Source organism: Gouania willdenowi, chromosome 13 (assembly GCF_900634775.1).
Source record: "Gouania willdenowi chromosome 13, fGouWil2.1, whole genome shotgun sequence".
NCBI classification, from domain to species: domain Eukaryota; kingdom Metazoa; phylum Chordata; class Actinopteri; order Blenniiformes; family Gobiesocidae; genus Gouania; species Gouania willdenowi.
The window spans coordinates 23,768,954-23,781,342 of record NC_041056.1 but is presented as its reverse complement, the minus strand read 5'-3'; the positions used below and the strand labels follow the sequence as shown (position 1 = coordinate 23,781,342).

General features: G+C 37.0%; 1 protein-coding gene across 3 annotated transcripts in view; it reads left to right on the top strand.

Annotated features, from left to right (window-relative positions):
- golim4a (golgi integral membrane protein 4a) overlaps positions 1 to 12,012 on the top strand; it is a 29,942-nt gene extending 17,930 nt beyond the window's left edge. Inside the window, exons 6-18 of one of the 3 annotated variants that reach the window (XM_028465066.1) lie at positions 459 to 541; positions 699 to 782; positions 2,179 to 2,262; positions 2,765 to 2,773; positions 4,291 to 4,506; positions 4,605 to 4,835; positions 5,614 to 5,900; positions 6,901 to 6,977; positions 7,077 to 7,144; positions 7,717 to 7,899; positions 8,030 to 8,098; positions 8,678 to 8,761; positions 11,062 to 12,012. In XM_028465066.1, the coding sequence (XP_028320867.1) occupies positions 459 to 541; positions 699 to 782; positions 2,179 to 2,262; positions 2,765 to 2,773; positions 4,291 to 4,506; positions 4,605 to 4,835; positions 5,614 to 5,900; positions 6,901 to 6,977; positions 7,077 to 7,144; positions 7,717 to 7,899; positions 8,030 to 8,098; positions 8,678 to 8,761; positions 11,062 to 11,220 (1,634 nt within the window). In that variant the 3' untranslated portion in view covers positions 11,221 to 12,012. Of the gene's footprint in view, positions 1 to 458; positions 542 to 698; positions 783 to 2,178; positions 2,263 to 2,764; positions 2,774 to 4,290; positions 4,507 to 4,604; positions 4,836 to 5,613; positions 5,901 to 6,900; positions 6,978 to 7,076; positions 7,145 to 7,716; positions 7,900 to 8,029; positions 8,099 to 8,677; positions 8,762 to 11,030 lie in introns of all 3 variants that reach the window. The other 2 variants (XM_028465068.1, XM_028465067.1) reach the window with 2 other exon arrangements.
- The last annotated feature ends 377 nt before the right edge of the window (positions 12,013 to 12,389 follow it).

Sequence of the window (12,389 nt, the reverse complement as noted above, 5' to 3'; positions counted from 1 at the left end):
TATTCTGTTCCAATAAGAAATTCAAATAATTAATATGCAGGAGTTGATTGTAGTAAAAAAAAAAAAAGTCAAAACAAAACATACATTTTGAGACTAGGGGTTATTTAATGAATACTCAAGAGCTACAAAAACAACAGCGTCTGAATTAAGGGTACCAAGGGTGTCAAAATAAACATGTGAAGTTTAACCAAATGAAATACTGTAATCAGTGATAAAGGTAAAAAAAAAAATGTATAAATTTAAGAGATGGCATTGGTTTAATTGTATATACGTGAAGCAAGTGCTGAATGAAGACCTAACAAGGAATATGAATAAGTACCATAATCATTATGCAGCATATTCTCAATTTTGTTGTTGTTATTTTTCAGGAATATTTTTGACATCATTGTCTGTAACCACGTGCTGCTTTTTGTTAAAAGCTGCTTTTTGTAATTAAATGTGTTGTTGATCATTGACAGAGAGCATTTATAACCTTCGAGAGGAGAATAAACAACTGAGGAAAGCCCACCATGACATTCACACACAGTTACAGGACGTGCATGTAAGAACAACCTCACACTCAGGAAATGGGTGAAATTTGCTTATTCAAATATCTAATTAAACATAATGTTTCTAGCATGGTCGATATGTTACTGATCAACACTTTTTAAAGGGAACAGTGTATTTCTGTTTGAATGTTTGCATTTTTTTGTGTTCAGGTTCAGCGTCAGGATCTAAAGGCAGCCCATGATAAGCTTGTACTGTCGCTGGAAGACCACAAGAGTGCGCTGGCTACATCTCAGGTGCAAAACGCATGTTTTGGCATTTTCATTTCTATTTTAAGATGTCTATTTTGAGATGCACATTAACCTTACCACAGAGTGACTAATGATTTATACCAGTGATTCAAGGGGAAAGTTAAATTTAAACATTTTAAGTGTCCGAACAACTTAGAAAATTTTTTGTATGTTTATTTGTGGAGTGAAATCATGGAACAGGATGAGTGTGGAGCTAAAAAGGTATAACACATGATTTTCACGAGGTACAGGAATGAATCTGCTCTCTAATCAATTGTTGTTTTTTCTTCTGTTTTGATGATAAGCTATGAACTATTTGTGAATATGTAGATGGTTTGTTTAATTATATATGGGTAATTAATTGTATTATTAGTTGTATTTAAAAAAGCTAAGTCTTTAGTGATTAAAGAGGTAGGATTAAGTAAGTTTACGCTTCTTCCTACTCCTTTTTGCACATGTAAGTTGAGAAGTTTAAAGGGCAGGATCTAGAAATCAGACTCCATAGTGACACCACAGTGGTTAGGGTAACTGCAGCCTTCAGCCAAGCCACCACAGGGGCACACATTAACTGTTTACAGCTGATACTATGACTAGAGGATGGATACCCAACATAACACTGACGGCACCTGACAGCACCGGAAGGGTCGGGTTCGGACAGATATTTAGAACTGGTGTTCGGGTTTGGTTACATAGTGTTGTTTGCAGGCAGCGTTCTTCCTTTCCCGCTGCAGCTGCCTGCCAGAGCTGATGTAACCCTGAAGAATGCAACTTTAACTGTAGAGCAGTGAGAGCTGTGGTCCGCTGGCAAAGGAGAATAGAGCAGAGGACAATTATAAAGGAATACACCGTTGGAACATTCCTTTTTCTGCACAATAACGTGGATTATCCTTATCTTTGATACATGGATTATGTAAACAGATCCGATGGGTCTCTTGCGTGCAAGAGTGACTATTTACTGCAAGACCTGTGCATATGTCTCTGCAGAACCAAACAGTAGTTTAGTTTACTGTGCTTGTCTTTTTTTCAGTCTCCAAGCCATCTTCTTCTCATTCTTCTTTATTTCCGGTTTATTTCCAAGTCGTTGAGAACGTGCACCAGCTTAATTTGACGTCACATTCACAGAACTGCATGGGAAAATGGCGCCCAGAACAGCAGTACAAAATGTGTCACACAATATTTTGAAGGCAATAGGGAGAAATGTGTGGACTCATTCTCTTTGGTTTTGCATTTTTTTTTTTTTATAAACTATTGTTCATTTATCATTTTACATGTTAAAAATAAATACATCAATCAAATTTGTCAACTAGGTGTGAACCCATTTTAGTGTGCATTTGGTAAATCCTTTCACAGTGTACACAGCTTATCTGAGGTGTGATAACTCGTAGCACCGCTTTGTGTTCAGATCCAGCATCAGGACCTGAAATCTGCCCACGAAAAGCTTGCACTGACACTGGAAGACCACAAGAGTGCACTGGCGGCTGCTCAGGTAGGAGCAGTCACATTGTTTACTGCACTCACCGAATGCTGCTGATTCTTTCATTTTTTTACATTTTTGTCAGGACGTTGTGTTACAGCTCAGTTATAGGGCTAACTGTTGTTTAATGTATCTGTTTTGAATTGTCTTTGCGTTATTTGTCGGTGATCTTGTGAAAAAAAAGATTCAAGACAAGTATTGCAGTAAAAATAGAACGTAGTCGATCAAGTGGAGCTAAAACGTCCTCCTCAGTCTTAATTTAATCATCTCAGCAAAGCATAAAATTGTGCAACGTAGCGGACTGAGTAATCCTCCACAGTCAGTAAGGACAATGTCAGGGGTGCTGTTGGTTTTCTGGCTAATTACATCAGATCATATTTGTCCTTGAGCGTGACCTTTGCTTTGAAATGAATGTTATAATGAGCACTGAGCTTTTTGTTCCTTCCAGCTTTTTTACCATCTGCATACTATCCACTAACTCTCTTTAACTCTTTATCTTCCTTCTGTCCATCAGAACCTCTGGGTATGTACACACATGCACGTACACGTGCACATGTTCACTCATGGGGGTTTGGTTTAGTCAGAGCTTTCAGCCATAGACCATAATGAAGCGACTGGGGTGAGAAAAAAAGAGAGAGAGGAGACATTTGGAAAGATCTAATTAGAAAACCACCTACAAGCCTCCACAGAAAATTAAATTAAAAACAGTCAAAAATACTGAAGGGTGTTTTTCAGACAAAATGTGTAAATTTAAGTTGTGTGTAAAGCTCATTGCCTTTTATCAATAACAGTGGTTTATGTTCTCCTTTAAAATTCATTGTACTGGCATTTTCTTATTTATTCAGCCCTTCAGACCAACATTTTGCTTAACATTTCACTATGTCAGTGGTTCCCAAACGAGGGGGGCACATTCACTATGAGGGGGTGAAACGTCATGACGAGGAGGTGGCGTGAGAACATTCTTGCTTAACATTGAGGAAGAAAAATATTTTTTTTTTTTTTTTTGTCTTTGCACTCCAAAAACTTTAACACTTTTATAAAATATGACGTTGAACATTTAATGTTATTTTTACGAGTTTTGAAGAAGAATTGTCACTGCAAGACACACAAGAACAGACACTCCAAAGTTTCTTAATTATAAGGCACAGACAGCACGTGGATGTCCTTTTTTTTCAGAAATGATTACTTTTATGATATATTATATGATGCTAATAAAGAAATTATATTAAAGAAAAATCGAGCTTTAATGTGTTTGACTGTCAGTCGTTCTGGATGTTATCAGCTATCCCATATTGATCTGCACTCCTGCTCACATAACATTTGATCTAATCACAACAAAGCATCTGTACACTCCTGTAAAAATTACTATACAAAACCAACAGTATATAATAATTTTATGTTCCTTCTTGTGTCCTTTTGGGTTCAACAAAACATACCTTAAGTTATATTTTAAACTAGGTTATTATTTTTTATTAAATTTATTTGGATTATCCACTGGAAAAAAACAAAAATATTAAAATGTACAGGGGACACTAATGTTTTTTTTTTTTTTTTTTTTGATAAACCAAGTGCCCAACATACAATTATTATGTGAACTAAAATGTTTGGAAGATGTGATTACTGACTTATTATTGTGTGGGCTGGTGTTAATTAAAAGGAAGCAAGTTCTTCCCTTTTCAATTAGTGGCCCATGAGTAAGTTACGTGTAGGTGTAATGGTTTTTAAAGTACCAGTTAAAGACGTCACTAATGTGACAATGGAGGAAAACTCAAAACAGCATGACTGAGTTTTTTGGACACAGAAAGGATGCTTTATGTTCAGTTGAGGTTTCGTTTATTCAGACAAGGTTTTTCAGGAAATGTTTATTTCCAGAGATAAAAAAAAATTGTTGAAAAATCTTGTCTGAAGGTTTTCCAATAAGAAGACAAAATGAATCTCGCTGGAACTATTACATGGATGCTTTATGATTTTTAGTTATTTAACACAGAAGGCCTGTACTCTGTGGCGCAGTACTCCCATTGTGTGTGTCATTGGTTACAGGTTCAAGTGAATGAATACAAACAGTTGAAAGAGTCGCTGAAAAGTGGATCCATACTGCCACAGCCTGGACAGAACCTCCATCCCCTACAGCTACATGACACAGCAGGAGGAACACGTGGCCATGAAGGGCCCGCAGACCTCGTCTTGGACAAAACACCTGATAACCACTCCCGTGAAGATCACATGGAGGAACATCACCACGACACTGAATCAAGGGTAATGTGTAATGCATGGGATCCAACAAACAGTGTTCCTGTGTATGAAGAAAAAGAAGGATTTTAGTATTCCTCACATGATGTTTTTCACCCCCACAGTTGGACCTCCAAGAAGAGCAGGTGCACGCAGAGTCAGAGGTCAAGTCTCACTTAATCCTGCCTGAGAAAGATGAGGATGGTGAGGGAGATGCAGAGAGAAGGAGGGAGCTGGAAGAGGAGGAGATGGCCCAGGCAGGACAACCTCAGAAGCTGGAGGAGGAAGACCTGGAACAACAAGAGGAAGAGGAGGAACAAGCTGACGAGAACGCTATGGATCAACAGAGACGGCTGGTCAGTTCATTCAAAGTCTTCTGTTTAACCACTAAAGCACTGGTTCTTGTCGTGACCCCATTTTTATATCACAAACTTTTTTTTTCTCTAAAATGAATTTTGTTTATCGTGTTTGTTTATACTGTGTAACAAACACACAGTAGCCAATATCAGTACACAAAGTAACAATAAGCTCCAGCTCAGATATTTTTATAATGCATTTTATTTTAACTAGATTTATATTTGAGAAAGTGAAAGTATACACATGTTTGAGATTGTGTGGATTAATTAAAAAAGGATAATAATAAATATTTCAGTATGTATATCTATTTCTATGATATTATGATTTTTCTTTTTCTTTTTTTTATTTGTGCAAAACAGATACAAAAAAAAAAAAAATCTTAAATATTTGACAAATTTTAAATAAAATTTAAAATTCAAACTTTCTTTAAAAAAAAAATCTAAAATTTAAAAATATAATTTTAATCAGTATTTTTTTTGTTAAAATGTATTATTACAAGACATTTCAGGCAACCCCACATGGGGCCCTGACCCTAAGGTTGAAAAACCCTGCTCACTTTGACTTATGTGATTAATTCTATGTTTCTGTCTGTGTGATGTTGTTGGACTTTCTAGTGGATTGATTGCAAGGGGTATTTTTTTATTCTATGTAAGGTTTTAATGATGTAAAGCACTTTGAATTATATATATATATATATATATATATATATATATTATGAATATTTAATACTTTTGTTTGTTCATTATATGTTACTTATGTTTCATTCTCCACTTAAAGGATCCACTTGCAGAGCTGAATCTAGAAGCCCAGCTACAGCACCAGGCCCAGGCTCTGGTGCCTGGAGCGAAGTCGGCCTACGAGCAACAGCAGGAGCAGCAGCGCCTGGAGGCTCAGAGAGCCGAGGAGCGTCAACAGATCCAGCTGCGACTGGAGTCCCAGCTGGCCCAGAGAGAGAGGGAGCTGAAAGAGAGGCAGCAAAGGCTGAAGCAGGAGCAGGAAAAGGAGCTGCTGCAGCAGAAGGAGGCCGACAGGAGGGAAGAACTGCTCAGAGAGGAGCAACAAAGGTCAGCATTATGGGCGACTTTTTTTTCTCCTCATCATCATCTTTGATCAATCTGAAGGAAACGATCAAACATAATTTAGTACATTTTTTACTCAACTTCTATCATAAACATCATCCACCAGAGAGGAGACATAAACTAAGGCGTTCAAAATGGCATACTAAAGTACTACTCATACTGACGTCAAAATGAGTATGGAAAGATCAAGTACGCGAGAAATACCCAGATGTATACTGTATCTGGACATTTTTTTAGTATGCACAGTGGGCACACTAGTCATATTAACCAACCCCATGATGCATTGCGAGCAAAATGTAAAATCGCCCTGGTACAGGCTTCACGCTAAAAGTCAAACATCCCCTTTTCAAAATAAAAGCTTCTCTAAAGGGCTGTTGTCCTAAAGTTAACCGGAGGTTTTGTGAGTAGCACAATGGCGGATTTCTGAAATGTCAGCATTAAAAGTGTTTCTACGAGTTTTTATGGATCAAATGAGCACGTGTTGATCTTCTACTTGGTCACTTTCTCGCTGAAAATGTTATCAGAACTTTCAGAGGTGGCGAATTAATGTAGATGTTTAGCCTCAGTGTGCTTCAGGTTTTTGTTTTTGCAGGTTCGAAATGCATCTTGGGGAACTTGGAAGTATACTTCAGTGGGAACGGTGCATCCTAATCATACTGATAGTATATAGTATATAGTGTGTAGTATGTTAGTATGCGATTTCGAACACAGCCTAAGACAAACGTGTGTGTTCTGTGCATCATTCCAGAAACCTATCTGTACATCATGTAGGCTGAAATAATGGTGTAAATAATTGTAAAAAAAAAAAAAAAAAATTGTACGCTATAAAAATTAAAAAAAATTAAAAAACATTTTTAAAGTGAAAGAAATATTAGCTTTTCATAGGCTAATATTTCATATGCTTCATAATGTATCAGTCTGTACTGAATCATTAATTATCAAGGCTTCTTTCCCATTCTGACTTTTCTTTATTCTCTGTTTTCAGAAAGCAGGCCGAGTATGAGAACATGGACAATGACATTTTTCCGGGTGAAGAGGACCATAAAGATGTGGACGAAGAAGGTTGAATAGAAATATAACAGTTACAATGTCAGAAATGCAAAACGAGTGAAACTTCCCATGAAACGTGGGTGATTCTGTGACTTTTTTCTGTGTTTTCAGAAAGAGACGTGCACATGCTACATGAGGAAGAGGAGGAGGACAAACACCAAGTGTTGCCACATCAGCAGGTGAGTCAGATCTGGATCTTTACATCTTCATCTCTTCGTCCTCATCACTCTTCCACCCACTTTGATGATTCCTTTAAATCACACGTGTCAAACCCTTTAAAGCATCAAATTCGGCCCACAGGAGACAGTAAAAGTCACAGAAAAAACATGCATTATTGTGTAAATGACCAAATAATTCAGTTATCCTGAATTCAGAAATATAATGAAACTCCATAATATTTGTAGTGACTTGCTGTTTTCTTTTGCTTATATTTCATGAATGCAAACATTTTTAATTGCATATTGTAAAAAGAAGTCTCAATTTTTCCACAAATTTTGCAATTTCTCACTAACACTCCCACAAAATTCCTTTAAATTACACAAAAAATGGTTATAAAATCAATACTTTTTAAAGTGAAGATTCAGCACAAAGGTGTTAAAATTGATCTTTTTCCCCCCAACAAAAATCTGCGGCCCACTCGATTTCAAACTGGTCAGTATTTGGTTCCTGGTCTAAAATGAGTTTGATACCCTTGCTTTAAATCTTTTTTAAGTTATTGAAGTATTAAAGTCTTGACATCATCATGGTAAAGGGCGGAGTTGAGGGTGAGTTGGACCCCGAGGACGACCCCAACAACCAGGGAGAGGATGAGTTCGAGGAGGCCGAGAACGAGCAGCGACACCACATCAAAGCTCATGAGGAGAAAGTAGAAGAAGAAGCAGAGGAGCCAGCGCAGCACCTCAACAAACAACCTGCAGTGGAGCAGGAGCTCGTGGTGAGTCAGTAAGCAGGTGCACAGGGAGATACAGAGCACAGGTTTCACAGAAGCAACTGCTGGAAGGCTTTCGTAGCTGCTTGTAAAAATGTTAATATTTGGGATTTGAGTGTCATTTGTGTGTTTTCAGATGGCAGAAAACCCAGACCAACAGGAAGACATGCTGGACGACCAGTACCCAGAGGAAGTAGAAGATGAGGTGAAGCCTAGTCCATAATCATATCAAATATAAACTGTTCAAGTTTAGAATGATCTTAAGGATCACTTTAAGTTAATGAGTTCACTGTTCAAAAATGATTGGAAAAACTAAATATGTTGCTCCTATTGAAACATAAGTTGATATGTGGTGGTCTAGTGGTTAAGGAAGCAGGCTTGTAACCGGAGGATCAGTGGTTTGAATCTCACCCGGGCCATTACTGTGGGATGTTGAGCCAGTCCCTTAACCCCAATCCAACTGCTCCCCGGGCGCCTGCAATTGGCAGTCCACAGCTACTCTCAGGGGAAATGGATAAAATGCAGAGTAGAATTTCATTACGGTAATTTATAAAGTACACATCATTAAGCTGATGAATAACAGCAGTATTCATGAGCTGAGTTTCTATTGTGTTTTTAAATGCTATTTGGCAATGGGCTCCGAAAAGCAGTTACTGCTTAAGCCCATTCCATTGTTAAAATTAATGTTTATTCTTTGTATTGTATTGTATTGTATATGTTTAAAGACAGCCAAGAACAAGTAAATATCTGTCTGTATATTAGTCTGAATATGTCTCTTTTGCAGGCTCCAGAGGACTTAGCTGGTGGGCCCAAGGAAGAGAGAGAGGAGGATGGAGAAGAGCAATACATTAATGAGAACTTTGAACAGGTGAGTTTCCTATCTGAGGCTTAAGAAAAACCTTTTCCTTAATGGTCAGCCGCCCTGAACTAGATATCTAATGGTAACCAAAGTAACTGGAGCTGAAAGTAATTAGCATGTTCTCACTGGACAATGTAGGAATTAAATGTGTTCCCTTTCCGCTACACCAGTGGAGACTTCTTTACAGCCATGCACAGTGGCAAAGATTAATATCATAGATTTATACATTAATAGTGTAATACATACATTGTCATTCTGGAATTTACTGGTGAAAGCTCAAACCCAAGTTAAGTTTGGGTAACTTGAACCCAGCTTGTGCAGCTCATGCTTAAATGAGGGCGATCAGGTGATGACTACTATTGTGGTGTCAGGTTTTTAGCGACGCTATGTTAACTTAATTTATCTTCAGTGGAATCTGCTCAAAAAGGATTGAATACCACATTTTATTTTTATTTTAGTTATGTATCGTCTGTCCCTAAAAGATTCAGTACTAACCACTACACCAGCATCTTATCCCTTTGTTAAGTGTTATAGTAAATAATCAGAAAGTATTTACTTTTATTAGCATCTGTCATCCCTTTACATCTGTGTCCTGCTAATCCAAGCTAATCATTTCATAATATAGTTTATCTGCTGACAGCCATTGCACTAATAAGGAAACAAGTATGTAAATTAGGGGAAATTATTTTGACTAATTATTAACTGATAAACAACAGTGAATCAGCAATAAATGGGAATTTCTGAGGGAAAATAAATCAGATCTCAGATAAACCAAAAAAAAAGAAGAAGAAGAAAATACCCAGACAATGACCTCAGGTGCCTGCAGGTAAATGTTTTGGATCAATAAACAAAGTCTGTGGTTTTCGAGACCCAACAGAAGCTCATTTATGAAATGAAGAATCAATGAAAAAAGGACCTTGAGGTTTTTCAAAGCCATGTGTTTTGACAGCAGTTCAATACTACAGCTAGAAAGTGACAAAGCCACCTCCAAAGTCTGTTGTCCACACATGTCGCACTTCATAGTGCAACATAGTTTTGACTATTGCAAACACCCTCTGAGATTTGTTATTTATTTGTTTGTTTGCCCATACAACATACAGTACTTTTAAAAATCCATCAAAGATTTATAACATAAATGTGCTGAAATTCCTGGAAAAGTTATGGAATTTGGAAAAAAAAAAAAAAAAAAGATTTTCCAGTCTTGAAAAGTCATGGAGCAATTTTAACTGTTTTGGAAAAGTTTTGGAAACATAGCTGTTAAGAAGTGGTACCAAAGCAGCTAGGATGTGGTAGGAGGCAGACGAGGGAGACTTTATGCAGATGCAAAAATCTTGAATAGATCTTCGCAGTTCAGAACTAAGTCATGGAAATTTGGTAAAATATTTTTGAAAAGTTTTGAAAAATCATTGTGAAAAAAGTGTGTGAAGCCTGGGTTAAGAAGACCACAGGCTCTTATAAAGCCACCTCACCAATTCCAACTAAGCAATTTACATATACAAAGCAACGGATGAATAAAAAATAAATAAAATAAACTTTTCCGAAAATTAACAATATATGCAAATGTTTTTTAAAAGAGTTAAAAGTGGATTTCAAAGTCCGAGGTAAATTGTTCCAAAGTGATGGGCCTCTATATTCCAAAGTTTTTTGGTTCATTTAAGTTCTGCAGTATGGCAGATGAAAATCCCTGCAATGCCTTCTTGAATAATTGTGAAAATCGGAAGAATATTTGAAGAAATTACAGAATACATTTGGTAACTCAGTGGGCAAGTGCACATAAATATACATGAATATACAATTTCTGTAAATGTCAACATTGAAAATGGACTACATTTTGTATTTTCTAAACAGAAGACCAAATAAGGACAATCTATCATAGGAATCCAACATTCTTAGAAATGTCTTTTGAATTAGCAAAACCTTGTTTAAATAAGTTTGACAGGTATTGCCCCAATTAAACTATAATATAGTCAATCATACAAGAGGGATTAACAAATGGACGGACTCTACCCAGAATACCTATAGATTTAATGATTTTCCTACAAACATATTCAGTGGTTTTTGGTCAACAATGACTCCAAAAATTTGGACTCCATCAATTAGCAAATTCTCATGATTTTGACTAAGGCTAAGGTTTTTTTTTGCTAAAAATCATGAAGTCAGTTTTTTCGTATATTCAGAGAAAGCTTCCACTTTCTTAATGTTTAGGCTAAACTACAGCGAGGGTCAGAAAGGGTTATGTATGAACTATGAAATGGCAAAAACTGAGCAAATCCAATAGCCCAAGGGCTTTGTGTGATTTCTCCTTATAGGAGGGTGGGAAAGACGAGGAAGGCCCTGAAAATGAGGACGACCATCATCACAATGACACAAAGGATAATGAAGGAGATAACTATGAGGAGGAGGATGAAGAAAGAGAGGAAGACGCAGCTGATCAAGGAGATGGAACCAATCGGAGGGCGGAAATGTAAGAGGGTTTTTGCGGTGCCTTTATAGAACAGAACGTCTTCATTGGGCACTTGTTTCAGATTCCAATGAGGGACATTGGGTTATTGTGCCTAGAAAATGGGGAAGTTGTTTCCAAACCTGAGATTAAAAGTGCTCAGATTACACTGTGGAGATGGACTCAAGTCCTGAGGCTCAACTGGGCCATCACTGGAACTATTTTTGAAATTTATAAACTTTTCTTCAAACACCAATCAAACAAAGAATGTGTTTTTTCCATTGTGTTTGGATAAAAAGAAAGATAATGTGGTGCTCTTGTCTTTTAGGCTTTTACATGAATATTTTTAACAGATGGATGTAACCTTCGAGGAACTCAAACGTTGTTTTATGTCTTGCATTCCAATCAGTCCAGTCTTTTTTCTGTTATTTATTGTTGCTGGAAACAAACCTGACAATCGTGAGCAGCGCACCATTTTTTTTACTTTCCCTGACAGAAATGCCTTGTGTTATTATTGTGTTTAACAATCTTCTGATGCTGATACAAAGACTCACTTTTACTGAGGATGTGTGCAGATGTTAATCAGTTATTTCTGGTGAAGCTGTTCTGCCCACTAAGTGCCACACTGACAGGGCAAGCCTGTTGGACACAAACGTTGGATATCAGTTACTGTTGTACGTCACAGATGATACAAGGCCTTAAAGATTATCCATTGTCAACTTCTGTCTTAAAATCTCTTACAATAATGAGGTTCAGTGCCATATATTTAGTCTACTGTACAATTTATGTAAAATAAATGATGATTTTTGGTATATTTGTATAACATTTGTACTGTTTGGTGTTGGACCGTCCCTGTTCTGAATTTATTCTGTGTATGGAATAAAGAGACTTCCATACTTTTACACAATAAATGCCAAGTCTAGATTTTCTTTTTAGCGTTTACCACATTATCTCATCGTTTTTTCTGCATTGCAATGCTTTAAGAGCCTCCCTGCTGTCAAATGCTACAGGTTCACGGTTTTAGGTGAAGCATAAGTTCTACAAAAAAGTGATTGTGTCAGTATTTCTATGAACTTTAGCAAAAAAAGATGCATTATCAGTGGTGTAACTTCAATAATGTACCCTGATAAGATGCCCTTTAGATCAGGGGTTCTCAACCTTGGGGTCAGGACCCCATTTGGGTTTGTGAGACACTGG